The sequence below is a fragment of the Alternaria infectoria genome (assembly GCF_024043175.1).
Source record: "Alternaria infectoria strain BMP 0036 chromosome Unknown scaffold_15, whole genome shotgun sequence".
In the NCBI taxonomy this organism is placed as follows: Eukaryota; Fungi; Ascomycota; class Dothideomycetes; order Pleosporales; family Pleosporaceae; genus Alternaria; species Alternaria infectoria.
The window spans coordinates 585256-607056 of NW_026250704.1; the positions used below are offsets into that span (position 1 = coordinate 585256).

Consider the following 21801-nt stretch of genomic DNA (forward strand, 5'->3'; position numbering starts at 1 on the left):
CAATCAACGTCTAGGAAGCCTCTTCCTTATGGTCTTCATCTAATTTGTCTGGCGTCACCTGGCGTCGCACTCCCTAAGCTTCGCCCTATACCACGGCTTAGCAATCTTAGCAATCTCAATCTTCAACGCCGCTTCGTCCACACCATGCTCTTTGATATGTCTCTTCTCTTCTTCCAAGATATCAAATTGTATCCACTTTAGAAAGTCACCCAGTGCTCTCACATCCCGTTCAACACCCTTCTCGCGCAGCACATCCCAGCCTTGCTCAAGCCGCTGCTGTGAACACCACGCAGCTGCTACCGTTGCGGCTGCTTTTCTTCGCTCTTTGATGATATCGGCGCCTTCATGCTGTTTTGGAAGGCGGAAGAATGTAGGCTTGAACTTTCCCCCTTTACTTTTGAACCAGAGAGAAGTGTCGGCGTTGTACTGGGTGGGTACGGGTTTCCAAACGATACCCTCGCCCAGACCGGATATCCCGAAAGTCGCTGCGAAAGGACAGTGAGCGGCAACTTCTTCGGTCATGCGTTCAACTTCTGATACTGTGCGTTCGTAGTTGTCTGGGTAGAGTGTTGTATGGAAGACGCCGGCTCTAGAGGCGTTGTAGATGCCATGAGCCGGCAAGGAGATATCAGAGTATGCTTCGTCTTTCTGCCATGTACCATTGATGTTAACCGAGACGATGACGAAGCGACGTGATAATTGCGCGATGGCGACGTCTTTCTGGATCTTCTCGCCTATCCATTCGCCAGCTATCACAACGGGTGAGTCTTCTCCAAGTCGTGCGCCAGGATTCAATTCTTTCCATCGTGCCAGATACACATCTCGCAGTCCAAGCATGGCCTTGTTCTTCTCTGACATAGTTGCCGCAAACCCTTGATTATCTTTTGCGACGGACAGACCAGTCATGTTGCGCGATTGAAAGACGATGCGATCGTCAGGGTATACGAGTATGTCTGCGTGCGTACCATGAAGTTTGACTAGGCCGATGAAAGGCACAGGGGCCACAGTGATGTTTGCTTCTGGATGGGCAGGGTCGCGGTTCAAGCGCCGCAGCTGCTCGATCATCTCAGGGATGTGTGTCGTGATCTTGGGGTACAGCGTCGACTGTGCGGGGTCTGTAGTTGCCATGCTGGATCCGCCCGCGTTGTGCAGCGATCCTCCTGATCGCGGCTGATAGATCTGAACATGGAGCTATTACTTCAAAGTCCGCACGTGAGATAAAAAAATTTATGAAGAGGTTTGTGAACCAATACAGTCGCCGCTGTGTCGCTCAGAAGCTTGGAATGAGGCCACAGTAGTTCCAGCGTTGCGACGCTGTTATCGATACGCAGCTGTCAGCACCGCGATCTTCCACACGTTGCGGCACCTCGAGCCCAGCGTATCAAATACCATGCTTGAGCGCGAACAGCCGCTATCATGTGAAATACTGGCACCGCCAGTACAATTGACGCAGCAAAGTTGCGTCCCAGCTAGGATTTTCTCATGCAAATTTGAATCATTATATCATTCGTGACAGCTAGTCTCTAGAGCGTTGATTACGTGACATTATTCAATCTTCTAATGCAATTGCTCAAGCAGGTCATTAGATCTCTTCTAACTTCTACGTTCTAACCCGTCATGAGGCCTCCACCTTCTTCCCGTCCGGTTGGCCATCCTTCTTCTTGTCATCTTTATGCAACTCCGGGTTTAGCGGATGCTTGGAGTCATAACCGACTCTCTTGACGATACCCAGTCCTTTCGTCCTGCCCTCACGGAAAAGTATCCTATCGCCGACAGTCAAGTACTCCGGTCGCTGCACGAAGCGGAAGGCTACCTGTGCTCGGTCACCAGTGCGGATGTATTGGCGATCGATGTCGATAATGGCGCAGGTTTGGGACACTGGTCCAACGTGTAGCATAGCCTGGTACTTGGTCTTGATAGTCGTCGCGTGCGACAAGATCAAGACTTCAGCAACGAACTCGCGGTACACTTTCGGGGCTGGTAATATGCCAGTTGTCGGGTCTGGCTTTTCAGCCTTGTGCAAAACGACCATGCCTTTTCGCACGTCTTTCCGCCGAACGTTGCGCAGTGCGAGACTAGCAGACTGGCCAGCGGAGCATCCTGGAACTTGTATCCGTTTGCGCTCGACGGAACGTACCTTTGTCGTTTGGAACTGGCCAAGACTATCAGGACCGATTAAGACTGTGTCGCCAGAATGTATTTCACCAGACTTGACAACACCTGAAACCACAGTACCAACGAAAGGTACCGAGAATGTGTCGTTGACGTGGAATTCCAAAGGAGCAGAGGCGTCGTAATTGCCGTGATGCGGTAGTGCGTTGAGGAACATGCGCACCAGGTCCAGGTTGTGACCAGTGACATTGGAAACTTGGAAGATAGGACATATACGACTCGACACAAATTGGGTGGCGGTGGTGATGCACTCCTCCCTATTGTTGATGAATACCGGTATCTTTCGCGCCCCTGGGGATTTGAGAATCTTGGACAGCTGAGTTATAGTTTGTCCAAGAATCTGTGGTGGACAAATGTCGATTTTGGTGATAACGACCATGACGGGGACGTTGAGCGCAAGAGCGATTCCGAGATGCTCTTTACTCATACCCACTAAACCGTTGTTTGCCGCGATCATCAACAGACAGTAGTTGGGCTCGCTTGATAGCAGCCCAAAGACGGTAGTCCGCAGGTATCTCTCGTGACCAGCGAGATCAGTGAAGCTGATGACCTTGGCGGATCGCCGTCCAATCTCTTCCCAAGTAAGTTTTCGACCTGCGACGTTCGACACAACGACTTCGCTCTTGCTGTCAAAGCCCATTATCTCCATGCCGACTGAGCTGGTTCGACCACTCTCGATTTCGTGTTTGTGACGGAAGAGGTTGACACGCGCTTTTCCGCGGCCATCGTCGAGGCCGCCTTTGACGAGGACACCGAGCATGGTACTTTTGCCAGCGTCGACTGTCAATTGTCAGTGTATATTCTCAATTGCGCCGGGAAATACTTACCATTTCCCACAACCGCTATCCGCGTCTCTATCACATCATCGACACTCTGAGGCTGTTGTCGCAAGATCATCTTGCCACTTAAGCCAAGCTCCTTCGCATTGCGAGGTCCGACTTCGACGTCACCGCCAACGTTCCGCGTCATAAGCATCTTGTAGTCGGCCTTGATCTTCTCGCAGGCAACTCGTATCCTCTCCAAGGCAAACTTCCACTGGTCCTCAGTGAAGCCCATGGAGTCACCGCTGTCTTCCAGGCCAACGTCGAACAGAGCCTCCCCATGGCCCTCGGCCAGGCGCCCCTGGATATGCTCAGCGAGCGCTGCGACGTTCTCTTCGGCGGGGTCGGTAAGGAGCGTCTTTAGGCGGATATGCGCCTTGTTGTCATCGGAGAGGCCGAGCTCGTCGAGGATGCTCAGCTCATCGTGGTCTTCGAGGACGGCGGGGGCCTGGCCGGGCGGTCGGCGCAGCGCCTGTTGTTTCTGGACGTAGTCGGCAAATTCGCTGAGCGCCTGGTATTTACATTAGCTTGAGTACGTCTTCTGGAACCTCAATGGGTAATCCGTCTAAAGTACAATGCGATCGCCTTCGTGCTACAAGTAGCCCCATTTCCCTGGTTGTACTACTCGGCGCGAACCGTGAGCCAACGGAATTGGTTTGTCCTGTACCATACTCGTTGCAGTGTCAAAGCAACGAATATATCTGGGGTACATGTGGGGTACAGCTTGGGGAGATGGGCTTCTCTTGGGTCGTTACTTACAGACTCGCCCTTCCGCCGCTCAGCTGGGCTCTGCTTAGGCTCGTGTCGGGAGGCCATATTATGCGATCGAGCACGTGATTATGAAATATCCACCGGTAAACCTAAACTGAAGGTATTCGTAGCGACCGATGTACGTGGTGTGATGGAGGTATGAATGTGGGGTTGGGGCTGTCAGGACGTGTTCCGTATACACCGCCGTATTAATAAGACGTTTGATATTCGCGGGAGCTTGAAGGAGTGTGAATATTCCATGAGTTGTCTTGCAGTGAGCATCGAAGGGTGGCAAGTGCTGGAATGGCGCTGGCAATGGCGATGGGGAGCTGCTAGGGAGATCCGGGGGCCTACTTATCGATAGAAGGCCGCCGGAGCCATGACGCTGAGACTCACGCGGTAGCGCGTCTTGACTCATCCCAGAACCACCACCATTACACCACTCACAGTCTCCGTGGTCCACAATCACCGCGGCGTCATCCGTAGTGTTGTCGCTACAGTCATATGATACGTGTTTACGCCCTCGTATCGCTGAGTTTACGCGAGTCATCACCAAAAAGGGCGGAACACGAAAATGTCGCGACTAGGCAGCACTCCAACAAAGGCGCACATGATAAAGAAGGCATAAAGTAAATGCTTCATGGTTTGGCTATGAATTACAAGAGAACGCGTAGTGCCGTCGACGAGGGAAGCGTGCCCTCTCATGATGCTGCAACACCTCGTTCCCCGCAGTACTTCTCCACCTCTTTCCTCAGCGACTCGCGCTGGTGGTTGACTGTATCCATGATATCGCTGACACCATTGATCGTCTTGCAGTACTCAAAGGTCTCCGCCATTTGCATGAGTACTGCTGTCAGCTGGTTGGGTAGCCACTATTACGCGTCAGTAAGAGCAAGGACCGTGGAGCCAAGGAAGCACTTACAGTCACGATCGGACTGCCACCTGTTGCAGTGGGGTGCGAAGTGTGCTTGAGGATGTACTCGCGGGTGAAGCACCAATGCCGCCAGCGGAAGTCGCGAACCTGGTCAAGAGCTTGGAGATAGAGCGCGGCTGAAACGGAGTCGCCTTTCGCGAACTCGCGCACGCCCGACTGCTGAGCGCAATCACGAACAGCCTCTAGGAACTCGCGGTGGTTGCCAGGGCGGTACTGGCGGAAGTCCTTCAGAATGTCTGTAAGGGGTGTCTCCGGCATCTGGACCTGAAGCAAGTTGTCGCACATGGGAATCATGCTGTCGTTGGCACCAGACTCGCCGCGGAAAGACATTGGCTCTTCGCTCACGCCCTCGTATATGACACCGTTGGGAAACATGGATTGCGATGTGATGCCGAAGATAAACGTACGGAAGTTGGTGTAGCCTTGCGGCTTGCTACGGTTCCACATGGCTAATCTCGTCAGTCGCGAATTGACGCACCCAAGCAATGCACTTACTGTTCATCACGGCGTTGACGTTCCTGAGACCACCCACCAGAGTACGAAGGCCGTCGTTGAACCGCTCTCGGTCCTTGGCCAAACAGCTTTCAAGCATCTCAGAGGCACCTGTGACAAGCGCACCAGACTCCTTGACCATAGCTATGTGGACGAGAACGAAGCCTGCCTCGGACGAAGTGGGATCTAAGCCATGCTCGAAAGCGCGGATCAGGCGAAGGTTGTCATACTCGAGGCCCCGCGATGGATCTTCCAGGCGGTAGTTGAAGAGCGCATACGACCCAGCATACTCCATGAAGGGCTTGAAACCAGCACTGCGCACGCGGTAATGTCAGCCACGTCATCTACCCTATTATGTATTGTGAAAGTGACTTCGTGACCATGTTCTGCTCGGAAGTTGCCATGCCAAGCTAAGGGGACAAGGACATAAGACTAGCACAACATGGGGATAGGAGAAAGTATTGCCACTTACATCTCAGCAACCTTGACGATGGGTAGTGCGATACATCTCGGCAGCGACTGTCGACCCAGACCATACTCCTCTCCTCTTACATGCCTCTCATGGCAAGGCTCGAAAAGATATGCAGAAGCCAAGAAAGAGTAGTCACGATACAGGGCGTTCATGACAACCAGGTCATCGCGATACTTCTCTACCTCTGGGGTGAGATCAGGAAGCTCCTTGAGTACGGTGTTGCCGAAGGTGAAGTTGGCAAGTAGACCTGGCTCCCCTGACAGTGTCTTGATGGGCATGCGTTGCAAGATAGACTCAAGAGCAGCGAACTCCTTCGGTAGTTCAACAATGGGTTCTTGACGAGGAAGGAAGCCCCGTGTCGTGGAGACCATGAAGGCGGGGAGGGTGCGGTCATCAGGACGGGTGTCCTTCATGACAGGAAAGTCAAAGGTTGAAGACGGCATGGTGCAAAGAGGGATTGAAGAGTGAAAGAAGTCAAAGATGCTGAAAGTATTCAGGCTTTGATGCTGGAGATCTGGTCCGAGCGCCGAATGTTGGAGTAGGGATGAATTGAAACTTGTCTCGACAGCAACGTCGACAGCGAGCTTATATCCTACGAGGCCGGAATCAAAACCGGCCACGGAAAACCACCGGCCTCGTCAAGATAAGACGTACGTAATGGCTGGATCACTTGTCTCCATCAGCAGACTTTGACCCGAAGACATCCTGCGATGCCCGGCCTCGATCCAGAGGTTCCCCCTGATATCCTCGATGAGTTGGGAGGGTAGGCTCGTCGCCGCCAAGACTTGTGTCAAGCAGAGGAAGAGGGCGAAGTTACCGCAACGGAGGCTACTTGCCTATTGCTTGAGATGTCTATGGAATATTGGAATGAAATATTCATCATGCTGTCAAGTTTCTTTTCGCAACAAAGGAGGTGCGCAGCTGGTGATTCAGTCTCTATCACGAAGTCTTCAACATAGTATCGACTGGAAGTTAAGGTCATATCATATTCACATCTATTGCGACACTCGAAATACCTTCATATTATGGAACATAAGTTCTCAACTATCTAAGGCAACTACAACAATTTTCTACATGCCAGCCCTCAAACGCAACCATCACGATGCCGACCACGGCGATGACAACGCCATCTAAGTCGGCCCGATCGACACCATCGCACACCAGAATGGCCAACACACGTACAGTCGCGATGAAAACAATTCGCAACGACTGCAACAAATCACGGCCCAGGGTTTATTTGATGACACACACGACATGCCTCTGTGATGGTGTTCGATGACCATCACGAGTGCTAACAGCGGCTCGGTTGGGAGCCAACCAGAAAAACTACCGAAAAAAAGGGCCGCGGAGAGCCGCAGAATCGGCCCAACATGCGCCTCTGGTGGGTCCGATGTAACTGCTGTGATTGGTCTGGCCGGAATTGTACCTCTCCTCCATCTTCAGATGCATCAACATTTCGATACCTTTATACACATGAAACAGGTTGAAACTATACCATTCTGATTAGAAAACGATGTTAAATGTTTCCTGGATGCATTCCAAATTTTGATCCAAGAGTTCAGCACCTTCTGCAGCCGGCAAACGACATTGCTACACCAGATGATGTTAATTCCGGCCTCGTATTCCTGCTTGCTGAGAGACCTTACTAGCTCGTTACTACCGTTCAGATTGGTCGCTGGGGGTCAGAAGCGCACTGATAACGATTTCTCTAGGGCACGCCCTACCACGCCCTACCTCGAAGTGGACCCCGCGGTACTGTGCAACGTTCTCTGGCTCAACGTCATGGTTCTGACGCTGCGAAGTCGTCCATTCTTCCTCATCTCAACCAAAGATTCGACGATCACGAAGCAAGGATGTTTTGCAACAAGACAGGGACACTTGAAACAATTATCGCATTAGAAAGTGGTCACTAGCTACGCTCTAGCACTTACTCATTATTGAATTTCGAGATTACTACAACTATGCCTGCTAAAGAAAACACCTCAAAGAAATCTAAGTGGTATGCCATCTATGCGTGCGCATTCGTATGCAGACTCTTGTCTCAACCCATAACCGTCGCATCCTCCTTCCCGTCACTTCATCCCCCCTCAACTCTAGACAAGCGCAGCAGCAACGCCCATAGCACCAGCAACAGCCATACCAGCACCGGGAAGCATCGCCATCGCAGCTCCAGTGTAAGTTTCCATAGGCGAGCCAGTAGTCGTAGCGTCGACGCCCGAGGTAGCTGTCGCAACAGCAGCAACAGTCTTGAGAAGCTCAGGTGTAGTCGTGTAGGTCATAAGATCACCTCCAAAAGCGAGGGAAGCGCTAGAGAAGGGGAGTTCAGAGACGGAAGACGCGCCTTCGAAAGCGACGCGGTCGGATGCTGGGGCAGATGGCTCTAGAGAGGCGCGGTCGAAAGGAGCGAGAGGGTTGAGAACACTGTGAGTCGAGTTAGTATGTGTGATACTTGGTAAGGGGGGAAAAGGAGAAGAACTAACCCATCAACAACATGCGCCACACCATTAAAAAGAATACTATTAGCAAACACAATCTCCGCCCCATTAACCCACGCCCTCCCATCCTCCGTTACCGTAAACACCAACTCCTCACCCTGCAGACTCTTAACCGACACATTACCCAGCGCAGTCGAGAAAATAACATTGCTAGGAATAATGTGGTACTTGAGCACCTCCTGCAGCGTCGCCTGGTCCGCGGATTCGAGCACCGAGCCAATGGCTTCGAAAGCCGAGTTGGTGGGCACGAAGATGGTGAAGTCGGAGATGTTGAGGCCCGTGGCTGAGGGGTCTGAGAGGCCGAAGTCGATGGCGAGGGAAGCGGCTTCGAGGGCGCCGTTCATGGCGAGGTAGCCCGAGCGGTAGGTGAAGAGTTGGAAGGGCGCGCCGAAGGAGAGGACGGTGTCGATTTTGTGGAGGGTTATGCCGGCGCCGAGCATGATGTCCTGGAGTTTGGGTTACTCTTTGCTGAGGAATTGGGTGTGTCATGATGGATACTTACAGCTTCAGTGACAGTAGAAATAGTTTGTTCTCCAGAGATGACACAGACATCTTCTCCATTCTTGACGAGCTCATTGTAGGCTCCACCCGTAAAGTTGGAGAAAGGCTGGATTTCGTTCACATACGAGCTATCGAGGAGTGTCTGCGCAAACGTTGGAATATCGGTGATGACACTAGCCGGGTAGACGCCCTTGAAGACGTGGTTGGCAAGTAGGGCGCCGATGGCAATGGTGTCGTTCTTGTTCTCAATGGCCTGGCCCTCGGGTACATCGCGGGGTACGGCTGCGAAGGCATCGTTCGTAGGAGCGAAGATGGTGATGTTGGAAGCGGCGGAGAGCGTATCTGCTAGCCCGTCTACAAGACCGACTAGTTCAAGGAGAGTGCTGAGGTCGGGTTGTGAGGCCAGGAGAGCGCCAATGTCGCCTTGGGCTATGCTGGTGCCTGCCAGAATGGCATAAGAGAGGACTTGAGATGGACGCATGGTGAGCGCTCGAGAGTGTAGATGCGACGGGAAGTGATGTCCTAGAGAATATATTGCTTCGTAGGCTTCGAAACTTGAACGGGAAGTGAGGTGCAGGAGAAGATACTGCTCGAAGACCCTGAAGTTGAAGATGCAATGCTGTGATATCGTCCTCAAGCCTAAGGACGAGGCTCTCTTATACGTCTTCCCTCCCCCTGATCCAGACTACACCCAACCTCTCCTCCACCCACGGGTGCACCCTCATCTCACTCACCGGTTACCCTTTCCTGCGTGCTTACTTCCATGACATCTTCGACTTTTGCCAGCCAAGACATGGCAATTCGTATCCGGCAGTGCACGATCAATGCAACCTGTGGCAAATATAGCACCGCCCTCTTCTACCGAAACCACACAACCTGGCTCTAGGTACTTTCGAGGTTGTCGACTCATAATGACTAGGTAGCTTGTGTCCAAAAGTGCACGATCAAAGCAGCATGCGACAAATATAGCATCACCATCCACCTCCGGGATCGTGATAGCTTTACTAGAACACCTAGGCACTCTTGACCTCTCAAGCCAAGCATCTGGTTGATCTAACAGCCCTATGCCTTCCTTCCCAGTGTACGATGTGACGAATCAACAGAGAGCAGTGCGGGAGCGTGCATGCCGGTATCCACTTCTCATGCTGCAACAACCGTCGCTAACACGATGGGCTAGGGTGGACGGCAGGAACTCGCCAGAAGTCGTGGGTAAATGTACTTGTGGAGGTACCCAAGAATAACTTTGTGGCGTCGTGGGTGGAGGGCGGAGGGTGCTTGTGCAAGGCGAGGGTTGCGATGGGAGGAGAGAGTGAGGGGGGTGGAGATGTAAGCGAGAGCTCGCTGCTCGCCTGATGACGCTAGACTATAAAGGGTAGTATTGTTTGGTGGCAGTCGTTGCGATCCGCTCTGTTTACTGTACTTGGATATTACAGCGACCTCGACGGACGTATACACAAGGTAACTGCTGAACAAGAGCGGCACCAGATTACCGCGACACATGGTGAAGCAACGAGCATCAGCGCAGGGCGTTTTTCTCATGCAGGAACGGAGAATCCTCCATACCGTCATTAGCGTACGCGGACGAGACAGCGGCCTTTAGCCAGGTTGCCTACTGCGAGATTGCGCATCAGCTGAACGTGTATTCGAACATCTATGCGCGACAACTACATCATCAGACAGCCAGAACACCAAATCGCAACCCTAGAGAAACATTTCCGTGTATTCAAAACGTCATCTCATCAAGCACCTGGCGAAAACACACCGATGCAGGATGGCTGACAGCCAAAACGTGGCTGAGCACGCTTATGCATGCGACATGCGGCAGCAAGCATCCATGGATGTGTGCACCAATCAACAGTAACACGACGGATGAATAGATCGACACCAACGGCCAAAGTTCGCCGTGCCATCTAACTTCAAAAGACGCTGCAATTCTATAAGATACCACCGTATAATGCGATTTAGTTAACCAGATTTGCCTCGTACCGCTGCAGTATAGCAGTGTAATCGTTATACCACTGCTCCAGCCAACTCGTCGCATCAAACATACGCGTGGTGAAGCAACTCAGCGTAGGATCTAGGACCTTCATGTACATGACCAAGTTACGCATTTTGAGTCCGAACTCTTCAATGCGGAAACAATTGTTTGGTAGGCATTGCCCGTATGTGTTGGCGGGGTCGGTCGAAGCCACCATGACAGTGACGAGCACGAAAAGCGAGTATATGACCGTCGGTGCGAAGCAGAATGATGGAAAATTGACAAGCAGAGCTGGATCCATTTCTGCGGCTGTATCGAGGACGGCATGGCAGTTCTGGACGAGGGCTTCGAGCGACGTTTTGAGCGGGGCGATGATGATGGTTGGTTTGGGGAAGTCTTTGACGGGTATGCGACCTGGGATGAAGGGCGCTGCGAAGGATGCTTTGTTCGTGGGTGTATGCAGCACGAGCTCGTACAGGTGAACCATGGCTGCGTGCCACCACACCTTGAGCGTCTGGGACGTTGCAAGACTGGGTGGGATATGAGCGACCCATGCTTCGAGCTTGTTCTTCATGGTCTCGATAACGGCATAGGTGTTGTAATCGTTGCCGTCTACAAATGTAGCAATCTGGCAGAGATATAGTTGATTGGATATCTCCTGGTCCAGTTGGGTAATGCGAACGAGCTGACAGAGTAGCATGTCGGAAGCATCGCCTTGGCTTTCCAGGTACAAGAGACACTCCTCGTGGTAAGCGTTCCATGGGTATGGATTCGGCCTGCGCGTACTGATCGACGAGCTTGAGAGTGCCATGTAACAAGCTAGCCATGTACGTCGTGCCTCTAGCGATCCCGCGTCCTGATGCCGACAAAAGTAAGCTGGGGGAGTGGGCTGAAGCGAATTTCCCGCGATGCCCACGTCGATGGCCATATCTGCGGCTAGCTGCAGGATCTGGTAACAACTGCCCATTAGACCTCTTCGCGGAAGCTTGTTCCAGTACGTGGCTATGAGCAGCGCCTGCACAAGTTCCAGCGATCTTTGTCCTCTGCCTAAAACTTCTTCGCCGAGGACGTGCATCGATTCGCGAATTATCTCATCGTGCGTCTCTAGATCTAAGCCTTGAGCCTCTTGCGTAGTTGTGTATGCTACGACGGAGAGAAGTAGGATGGGGGCTTTTGTGCGGAGGTATTCGAGATCCCCAGGAAGGCGTATGACGGGCCATGCCGATCCCGCTTGGTGTGCATAGAGGTGGAGCAGATGTTGTTGCTGGATAGGCGGAATGCGCGCATCAAGAAATGACAAGATGGCTTCGTAGTGGTTGTCTGTTAGGCTACCGGGCGACCGGCCTAGCGTGTTGGTGGAGAGTCCGCCAGGGGAGCGACTTGGCGTTGGGCTGTTGTTGCTCTGTTTCTGGAGCAGATTGCTGAGTTCTTGAATTTGCGCCTCCAGCTCCTGGATGCGGTTGCGCTGGAGGCGCGGTGCTGCAGGGACGCATTCCAGGTTGTTGCGGGTGCATCTTTCGCAGCTTGCCGCGTCAGGATTGGTGCTGATGTCGCACTTGATCTTCAGACGATGGCACTCTTCACAAGCGCGAAGACGCTTCCTCATGGTCTTGTCTTCTTGTTTAGCCATGATAGAGGTATTCAGCTGTAGTCTACCGTGGGGCTCTGTCTATGACAAAGTGACTTTACGCCCCGGGAAAGCGCGCTTGGTTCATGACTGCAGGTGGCTGTGCCGTATACCAGTACCAATACAGCGTGGCGTTTGGAGACAGTATTCGTCCGGATGGCCCGGTATGTCAGTTGGTTTAGATTTAGTGGAGGTTAGAGCTGGATGGGAGCATTCGAAGCTGTTCCTCGAGAGTTGTACCCTTTGTTGCCATCTTTCGGCATGGTCTTGCCGGTCAGCTGAAATTACAGAACGCGGACAAGTTGCCTGATTGGGTCTTGCCAATTCTGCCATGGAGATAGACGGATTTCCTGCATCATCATGGCATTGTGGAAGTTTGCCTGTTAGTATGACCAAAGCAATGGCTCTATGCCAGAATGTACGGCATTGCTAGTACATACCTAGGTACGGTCGATCAAGACAGCGAGTACGCGATACTTGATTGAGCGATAGAATGCGAGTTTCCGTACGTACGGTACCTCTCACGCGATCATCGGAAAGCAGGCCAGGGTGTCGGTATCGCTCTCTGAGCACATAAAGGCAAGAACAGACGCATACCGAAGAACATATAGATGGCTAAAAAGGTAGTTTGCTAAAGTAGCAGCCCATCTACACCCCCACATCACCTGTCCCCCACTCCCCCAGACGAAGCTTGCTCGAAACAAGCTTGGCGGCCAAGACCCCGCACGCTTACCCTTCCCCAGCCTATCGCCATCACCACTCTGCCCAACTTTGCGCCGCGGCTGAAGCTGGCGCGCCCGCGCAAGGGGCTCGTCGTCGTGCCATGCCATCTCTCCCATTGCACCCTTCCCTAGGTTACCACCGACATCTCCCCATCTCCACCCCATCAATCCCGCAATGAAGCCCCCAAAGTCCCTCCTCAGCCGCCTCCCCGGCATCCGCTGGACACCCTCCGACATACCCTCCTCCACCTCCCCATCGTCCCCGAAGCCTAAAAGCCGGAACCCGTTTTCGCTTAAAGCCTCGCCGCCAGAGCACGGCACTGTGCGCCCGCGCGCATCCACCATCAGCCTGACATCTGAGCCGGATGTCGATATGGATGCGCGCACGCACGCGCAGGGCCAGAGCGACTTCTTCACGCGACTGCCGCTTGAGCTGCGGGAATTGGTGTACGAACATGTCATGGGCGCGGAGATTGTGCATCTGACACTGAGCACGAAGAAGAAGCGGTTTGGCCATTTCCTGTGTGACAGCGAGGGAGACGGCGGGAGGGAGTACATGTGTCGCGTGCTGGTGTTTGGGAAGAAGGGCGCGAGGTTGTACCCTGGTGGGCCGACTGTGCTAAGGGCTTGTAGGCGCATGTGTGTATTCTCCTCCCCTCACCATCGCACTCAGAATGGCATTGTGGAGACTGACTGTATTTTGCAATCTAGGTACTCAGAAGCGATCTCGTATCTCTATCGCGCACATACCTTTTCCCTCCTCCACATAACGCATCTCCTCTACCTCCCCGCTTCGATCCCACAACCGCGCCTCAATTCGATTCGCACGCTACATCTGCGCTGGGCTATCCGCGCGCTGCCTTATATGAGTCGCGGTCCTTCGAATCGCGTCGTGTACCGCGACGATACCGCGAATTGGGAGAAAGCGTGGACGATAATAGCGAATATGCAGGGATTGAGGCATCTTCGGGTAATTTTGATGGATCCTAGCCCGCAATGGCTCTGGCAGAGCGAGTGGATGGAGGTAGAGGATATGCTGCTGGATAGTGTGAGGATGGTGACGAAGCCACGCGACGCTATTGTGGTGCTGCCGTATCCGAGTTGTAGGACGGACTGGGATATGGGGGAGAGTACGGTAAAGCTAAGGATCTTCGGCAACGCAAGCGATGCTTCGGAGGATGTCAAGTAAGACAAGATCACTTTGGTTTATTGCGAGCGAGGTCATTTGAGCGATGTATGATATATTTCATCCTTGTTAGGATCTATATAAGGCTGTTTCGCCTACAACCCCATGCAGTTGGCATAGTAGGTCACTGAGGCCGGCCAATCCGAGAACATACCCAAGATATGCACATCCTTAGCCAGAACATCGAGCACATCGTACATGTCGCCATCGTTGTTGGTCCGGTTGGCAACGTACTGGTAGTAGTATCCACCGCCGTCGATCTGCAGCCATCCACCGCGCTCAAATGACCACGCGATAATGTCCAAGTTATGCTCCTGGCAAGCAATGGCATACTCGGAAGGCACAATCTTGTTGTCGTCGTCCAGCTTAGTAAGAGCGAACATAGCGGGCGCCATAATCTTAACACCACGAGCAGCAAGCTCAGGGATGCTGGCAGTAGCATTGGCGTAGCCCTCGGGAGTATCAACGCGCTCGTCGAGATACACGGCCTGGATTCCGAATTCAGGCTCGTTGTCGATCCAGTAGAAGACGTCATCGGGCAAGAAGGACTGCAGCCAAACACGGCTCGGGTCGATCTCGTACTCGCGGAACTTGTCGACTAAGTCTTGAGCATACGCCTCCTGTGTGTATCCATCGAAAGGCATATCAACCTCGGGGGTCTTGAGCTCGGGCGCGTACTTCAGACCCCAGCTGTCGACCAGGGGAATGTATTCGTCGACCGTCATGAGCTTTGGGCAGTCTTGCGCGTACAAGTCGGAGCGGAAGTAGGGTGTGCCGTCCATGTATTCCTCTACCGTGGTGCCGTTGGGGTTGAAGCCATCCATCTTGCCGCATAGGGTACCGAACTCCTGCAAAGTGATGTCCGAGGTGCAGCACTTGACCGACGCAGCGGTGCCATTGGCGGCGGGCGAGAAGGGGGTCGTGCACTTCTCGGCGAGTGTAGTGTTGAGAATATTGGTCGTGGTGTGCAAGTCGCATTGGGCGTGGCGGCAGACAAGCTGCTTGTCTTTGGTGAACGCAACATCGCATTCGATCAGGCCAGCACCCATGCGATGCGCGGCCTTGTAACTCTGAAGAGTGTGCTCGGGGAATTGAAGCGGCGCTCCACGATGCGCAAGGACAAAGTCCGAGGTCTTGAACTCTTGCTCCGAGCAGCTCTCCAGCTTCTCCTTCAATGGGCTCTCATCCATGTTATCGACGAGGTAGTAAGGCCGGACGCCGACTTGAACGTTGAACTTGCTGTGCCCATGGCCATGACCATAGCCGTCTCCACGGGGAGCAACAACAGGTACAGCGGCAGCGGATGCGAGTCCGACGAGGACGGAGGTAGCAATGAAAGAGCGCATCGTGAGCAGATCTCAACCCCGAAGTATCCGGGAACCTGCAAGAGCGAACGGTTCCTGCAGGACAAGCATCCTGGCGGCCATGACGCTTCTTATCTGCGCCGGGAAAAGGCCAGAGCTGTACAACACCTCGGATAGATCAAAGACGCCGAAGTACAGGACGCCGCACGGCTCGAGGTGTTCGAGCTGAGCTGCTCAGCTACTGCACGTGGTGGAGCTACCCTAGCTCGAAGCTCTTGGCTGTGCATGATGGCGGACGGAGAACGAGATGGTTGTGGAAAGCTATACGGGTCAAGTTAGATCGCCAAGCTGCCAAGTCCACGCCGCCTGTCACGTTGATCAACGATGCGATAAGATACGCGCGCCGGCACAGCGGGCGGAGCAAGACCTGTTCAAGCCGCTCGTGGGAGCTTAGGTGCATGGTTCCTGTGCGTCACCGTCTTGTTGTGTCTTGGCTGCGTTTTGCTTCTTAGAGTCTTGTATTCCGACCAGGCGGTGACTTTGGCCCATCGTCAATCCGATTGGCTTTCGCGAGGTCGCTGTATCCCCTCGGCTTGAGTTTGGAGAAGCCCCATATGTCTTATGAGCATCCATAATGCTCCACAGCCATTCCCGAGAAGCTGCCGTCCGTGTGATTAAGATCGTCCGAGAATCGTCCCTGGACGCGTTAGGACGCGCTACTTTCCTGGTCGTCCCTCTCTGGTACCTGGAAGACGCAGTTGGATTCGCCGGTATCGATATCAGTCGAGCATCGCCAATTCGGAAGAGTGATGACAAAGTCTCTTGGAGCCGTGATTTTCTTGACAGGCTGCAAAATCTCCTTGCTGTTCTGTTCCCAGAATTCGCCATAGCATCCCTGCCAGAGGTCGAGACAGAAGTACAACTTGATATGTAATCTCTTGAGACCAGTCATCTTGCTCAGCCCATCCCACAACCTGTACCACTCAACTCGGTGATGCGCAGGCATCAGGTTGACCTGGAAGTATTGATTGCGATCAAGATCCCATTCGATATTGAGATTGCTGACTTGCACGATACGTTGGGGCTGGAAGAAGTAGCAGAGATAGCCTGCTGTTGGAAAGTCTTCCAAGTCCGTGGACATGAAGAACTCATTGCTTTTGTAGAGATATTCGATAGCTTCAGAATAGCTAAAAGGGTTGTAAGCCAGTCATGTACTGTGACTGCATCTGACTCAACTTACATCTGCCGACACGTTCTTAGAAGAGGGAGTGCCAATTGCAGCTTCTGGCCGGGCGAACAAGGCATGTAGCAAAGGCAGTTTCGAAGTGTGCACCTTCGCGTCAATAGCTTTCCGTCCAAAACTGACGCATGTATTGTCATTTCTCCCAGAGCCATCTCATAGATCATGCGCCGAATCTCCAACGGTAGTTTGCTCAAAAGCGCTGAGCGAGGCTGGGCCAGCGTCTTTTGGTCTTCTTGCAAGTCCCCCGAGATAGAAAGGGCGCGTCTGCGAGGTGTGGGCATCGTTGGTAGAACTATCTCGTGCGAGAGATTTCGTCTTCTTCCATGTCGGCCTGGGCTCAGAAACACTAGCAAGCAACAGATGCAAGGCGCGCAAACTGTCCACATGAGGCATTTGGATGTCTGCCATACCGCTGTCCGTAGGCAATTGCCTGTCTTTCTTCCGGCATTCTCCAGCTTGCTCCGGAATCGATTTGGCATTGTCGCGTTGAGAAGGAGTCGCGACGATTGTCAGCGATGGCGATGACGACTTCCGTGGCGCACGAGCAGGCGGGTGAATGGCCGCGGAAAGCTCTCTGGCATCTGCAACGCCGCGATTGATGAACAAGGAGCTCTTCTCATTTGTCGATGCTACCTTAGTGGCGTCTCAGTCGTCGTCGAGACTGGAAGAGAGAGGCTACCTGGAGTGATCGTTGTGACCTGTGGCGCAGTCATGGCCCCACTTAGCGGGCAGCCACGATGACAATGACGTACTGGGACCACAGGGAGTACGAGACACTGACTCTCTCTTTGCGCGCCGTTCACACACACATCTCACATCTTATGGGCTTCACGTTTTTGGCGTATTAGATTTCTCCAACTATACTGAGTTACTACCAGGAACGAAAGGCACTCCGATCTTCCAAGGTTGCTGCGCAAATCACCCCAAGTGCGCCTCCGCTTCTATCTCAATCTTCATCGTCTTATACAAAGCCACCACCTGCACTACAGTCATGAGAGGCCCATGATTCTTGCATCTCCCTTTCAAGTTGCGAACAATTGGCTCCGCAATCTCGTCAACCGGTACTGTAACGTAGATACGCGTCTTGTAAACCTGGTCCCAGCCCTCCCCACCAGCCTGACGAATAGCATGTTCGACGTTGTCGAAAGCTTGATCAATCTCTTTCGAAAGATCTTCTGGATACTCCTCGGTCATACGATCCCAGCCGCCTGGATGTGGTCAACATTGGATGGTCTATACACTGTGGACGACGTACCTTGGCCGGATACCTCGATGCGATTGTCGATGCGGACCGCTTGGCTGTAGTTCAAATCCCGTTTTGATCGCTCACCGAAACCGGGGTAGTCGAAGTACTGGAGATGTGACATAGTGGTCTTTTCAGAGATCAGACTGGAAATCCAGCGAGTTATTCGAGGCGAAGTACGACATCGTATTGCTATCTGATGCGCGGCTACCTCTTATATACAACCTACGTGGCATGATTACTCTATAACTGCCCTCTGATGACGACAACAGCCATCGAGCATCACATTGTCGCGAAGGCTCTGCCAAGAGGACATTTGTAAGCTGCGTTTAGGCGTCCTATAGGATTTGCTGCTACAGGCGACCGCAGGCTCAACCCAATGCATGGCAAGATCTTGGCCTGTGGATTAAGACGGCGTTTGAAAAAGACCCTCGGTGTTTAAAAGCTTATGTAAATGGAATTAAGAGATGACATCCGCAAGCTTACGCAGCCAGCATATCTTCATGATACGGCCGTTGGCTCTCATGCCATGGAGTGACGGTACTAACATCCCTACGTTCATTCCCAACGGGATTTTCGGCAGAGTTTCTTTGTATCCCGCAACACCAGGTCTCCATCGGGGTAATGCTGGTATCAGTAGGTACCGGAAATGATTGACATTTACGTTCAACAACGTAGCATGTATTCTCCATGACGACTCGTTGGGTGAACCGAATACATAATTGAAACGGTGGATTCGGCAATTATCGCCTTGATGGTACAGTTCTGGCTAACATGAGATACCACACGTTAGTCCATGATGAACACATTTCCCAACGGGAACCATCATCTACCACCATTCATCGAAATCATCATAGTAACCCTCGCCTCGCGGTGGAGAGCCCGACCTCGACCGCCCACCCCAACCACCTCCACCATATTGCTCTCCCCCATATTCTTCAAAATCATCATAATATCCCGGGCCCCGAGGCGGAGATGGAGACCTTACATTCCGACCGCCTCCGCCCCATCGCGATCCCCCATACGGGCGATACCAAGAGCCTCCGCGCGGCGAGTCTGGATCCAAAGGATATGACATGTACGGACCCAAGTATCGCATGTCTGAGGATGTGTGGTAAGGGATAGACGAGTTTTGGAGACTGCCGCTGCCTGGACCCCAGGCTGAGTGGGAGCGAGCGTCGTAGGGGCGTCTGGTACCCCAGTCTGCGCCGTGGCCGAGGCCGGTGACGTTGAAGGGGTCGTTGTTGTAGAAGGGGTTGTTGCTCATGTTTTCTGGTGTTGTTGTTGTTGTTGTTGTAGAGTGGTTTTTGTTATGTGCAGGAAGATGTGTTATGCGCAGACTCTTGGTAAGAGTGCAAGAAGCTTTATAGAGAGATGTAGTGAGTACATGTACTGTTGGCAAGCCTAGTTCTGGTGCTATACATAGACACGTTCGCGATGGCCTTGGTTAACCGAACGGTTGAGATGTCACCGCCCACATTCCAACAAACCAACGTTTGGCGAATACATGAATACACCATCCTCCAAGTATACACCCAAACAGTAAACTGGGAATCTACGTTGTAACACCTACACCTCACATGCCTGTTGTGTCGACGTCATATCTGCCGCCAACATCTACGCCGTTTCCTCTTGCTTGAATCTCAGCTTATTTCCTAGTCAGGCTTGTTCCATTCGTAGACGTACCCCCTACTTCTTCGCAGTTCCCCCACCAGGAGTAAAGGATGGAGCCGCGGCGTTCAAGCCCTTTGCAGGTGTAGCAGGCGAAGCCTTGTCGTTGTTGGTGTTGTTGTTGTCGGCTGATGGGTTCAATGCCTTTCCCCAGGCAGTCCCGTTCTTGGGGTACGCGGTTGGCGCGCCCCAGTCCTTGCCGTGGCCGATACCTGTGACTTTCCGCCAATCTTCAGGGTTGTTGTTTCCAGACATCGCGGTTGTTGTGTGGGTGTTGGTTTACTTCTATTACTGGTTAAGTAGACTGTTGAAGTAGACTGTTGGGTTTAGAGTTTATATGTGGTGTGCGATTGTGGGTGTACGTACCTGTATTCGTGGTAGTTATTGTTGGAGAGTATCTTCCAGTGGTGGCTACGATCGACGACGAGAGAATGGACATTGCGAGTAGCTCAATGAAAGAGTCAGATGTGGCTTGATCTCGTGCGCATCACAGTAGTGGAGGGTAGCATTAGGCATGGTAAATTCACTGCTCGAACGATGCTAGGGCATGTGTAATGAGTGCAGTTCGCAGCCCGATTACATTAGTCTTCTATGCATCACATCCGCCAGCGAACATCTGAATTAAGAAAGCTCAGTCTAAACAACTACATGTCTTGATTCTGCTGAACATCGGCTACCTGTAACAAAGCGCGATGGTCTTCAATGACTTGTCTTCCTTTGTTTCACCCCTCAATTGTATTTCGACCACTCCTGGCTTCCTTATTCTTTGCAGCACGCCCTTCACATTCCCGTATGAGGTTGTCAATTCCCGCAACATACTCAGGCTGGTTCCTTTTCTCGAAAAACGTCTTGAGCGTGCGCAGGCAATCGAGAGTCTCCACCGGAACATGATCTTCCCCCTTGTCTGCATCAATTATGCTTAGGCAATCGTGAATGTACATCCGCGGCTCGGGCTTGCCTTCTTCTGGTATAAGCATCCCATACATCAGAGTGACCAAGGTCCTAGTTAAGGAAGCGTATTCTACACTAAAGCTTTCGAGACGCGGAATGGGCTTCCCTTGGAGCGCAAAGCTGTTATTGTGTGCATATGGCTTGAGCATATTCGCAACGAACTGAAGCTCTTTGAGCACATACTCCCGCTTCTCTGCCGCTGATGCATTCTCTGGATATTTCCAGTCCATAGGTATAGCGCCCCCCGGCGTCTTGTGAATACTATTGTAGGTCGAAGTGTCCAGCCAGCTGAATACCATAGTAGGCTGCAACAAGGCCTTCTCCTCATCAGTCAGAGAGTCGAATGAAATTGCCACCCGTTCAGCTCGAGCAGTCTTCTTCCAAATTCGCTCTGGGAGTAGGGACCTGGGGGGTAAAGATTGGATGAAGTCAGGGTCGTTGTTGAGTTTACGCAATGCCACAGCCTTCTCGTAATGAGATCTTTGTGCAGATCGTTCCTGAAGGTATGTTCCCGATACCGATACTGTTATATCGGACACAAGGAGCGGAGTCGAGAATCCAGTCGAGAAGGCTCCGAGCCGACCAAGTAGGCGATGTCCAATGGAGAGACTCCGTAAGCTCCTCATTCTGAAAGAAAGGAGCATACCTCCTATTCCACCAATAATATTAGAATCATCCCTCGTAAACCCCTGACTGCTTTGCCATATCTGAGATTTTGGGAGATTGATTCCTTCATAATGAAGGATGCTTCTTCTGATCTGACTTTCCCAGTGCGTCAACCAAGCTGCCAGAGGCGCAGCAAGAGCAAGAGAATAAAAACCTGCTCTGGTAACAAAGTACGCAGATTTCGTCGGCAAAGTCAGCAAAGGGCGTCTGATGATCATCCGGCCCAGAAGCAGAGTCGCTGCCGCTGTTGGCCCTAATAAGACCAATGCAGTGGCAGTATTTGCAACACCAGGTTCTTCTGTCTTGGGAATAGCAGGATGTAGACCTTTTCATTAGTGAGAACCTATTTGGTGTGCAAAATTCGATGTAGTCGTCAACTCACCTGCACCCTGAGGCGGGAAAAGACGAACCATTGTCAAGGTTCATCTACGGTCATAGACCTGAAAATGAGGTTTGTGCTAATCTCAGACAAGATATCGACCAGTGTCTAAGATGAGCTGAAGCGAGGGAGCTGGAAGACCATTTTGACGCGTGGAGTTGAGGAGCGATTGGAGATGCGGCGTGGTTGCAGAA

The 21801-nt window shown here is 52.4% G+C and overlaps 7 protein-coding genes across 7 annotated transcripts; all 7 read right to left on the bottom strand.

The window, feature by feature from the left end:
* Nucleotides 1–54: 54 nt before the first annotated feature.
* On the bottom strand, nucleotides 55–906 carry J4E92_008235 (uncharacterized protein; the record flags this gene model as incomplete). The annotated part of the gene is made up of 2 exons (XM_051499588.1): nucleotides 55–872; nucleotides 900–906. 2 exons carry the CDS (start codon nucleotides 904–906, stop codon nucleotides 55–57), a joined length of 825 nt encoding a protein of 274 aa, XP_051350371.1.
* Nucleotides 907–1615: 709 nt separating this feature from the next.
* On the bottom strand, nucleotides 1616–3809 carry J4E92_008236 (uncharacterized protein; the record flags this gene model as incomplete). Its single annotated transcript, XM_051499589.1, has 3 exons — nucleotides 1616–2952; nucleotides 3000–3496; nucleotides 3715–3809. The coding sequence occupies 3 exons, from the start codon at nucleotides 3807–3809 to the stop codon at nucleotides 1616–1618; spliced, it is 1929 nt and encodes a 642-aa protein (XP_051350372.1).
* A 635-nt stretch (nucleotides 3810–4444) lies between these two features.
* On the bottom strand, nucleotides 4445–6084 carry J4E92_008237 (uncharacterized protein; the record flags this gene model as incomplete). Its single annotated transcript, XM_051499590.1, has 4 exons — nucleotides 4445–4615; nucleotides 4666–5126; nucleotides 5173–5483; nucleotides 5642–6084. 4 exons carry the CDS (start codon nucleotides 6082–6084, stop codon nucleotides 4445–4447), a joined length of 1386 nt encoding a protein of 461 aa, XP_051350373.1.
* A 1650-nt stretch (nucleotides 6085–7734) lies between these two features.
* On the bottom strand, nucleotides 7735–9118 carry J4E92_008238 (uncharacterized protein; the record flags this gene model as incomplete). Its single annotated transcript, XM_051499591.1, has 3 exons — nucleotides 7735–8062; nucleotides 8122–8582; nucleotides 8639–9118. 3 exons carry the CDS (start codon nucleotides 9116–9118, stop codon nucleotides 7735–7737), a joined length of 1269 nt encoding a protein of 422 aa, XP_051350374.1.
* Nucleotides 9119–10598: 1480 nt separating this feature from the next.
* On the bottom strand, nucleotides 10599–12245 carry J4E92_008239 (uncharacterized protein; the record flags this gene model as incomplete). Its single annotated transcript, XM_051499592.1, has 1 exon — nucleotides 10599–12245. One exon carries the CDS (start codon nucleotides 12243–12245, stop codon nucleotides 10599–10601), a length of 1647 nt encoding a protein of 548 aa, XP_051350375.1.
* Nucleotides 12246–14245: 2000 nt separating this feature from the next.
* On the bottom strand, nucleotides 14246–15565 carry J4E92_008240 (uncharacterized protein; the record flags this gene model as incomplete). The annotated part of the gene is made up of 2 exons (XM_051499593.1): nucleotides 14246–15385; nucleotides 15560–15565. The coding sequence occupies 2 exons, from the start codon at nucleotides 15563–15565 to the stop codon at nucleotides 14246–14248; spliced, it is 1146 nt and encodes a 381-aa protein (XP_051350376.1).
* A 595-nt stretch (nucleotides 15566–16160) lies between these two features.
* On the bottom strand, nucleotides 16161–16759 carry J4E92_008241 (uncharacterized protein; the record flags this gene model as incomplete). Its single annotated transcript, XM_051499594.1, has 2 exons — nucleotides 16161–16630; nucleotides 16753–16759. 2 exons carry the CDS (start codon nucleotides 16757–16759, stop codon nucleotides 16161–16163), a joined length of 477 nt encoding a protein of 158 aa, XP_051350377.1.
* Nucleotides 16760–21801: the final 5042 nt, after the last annotated feature.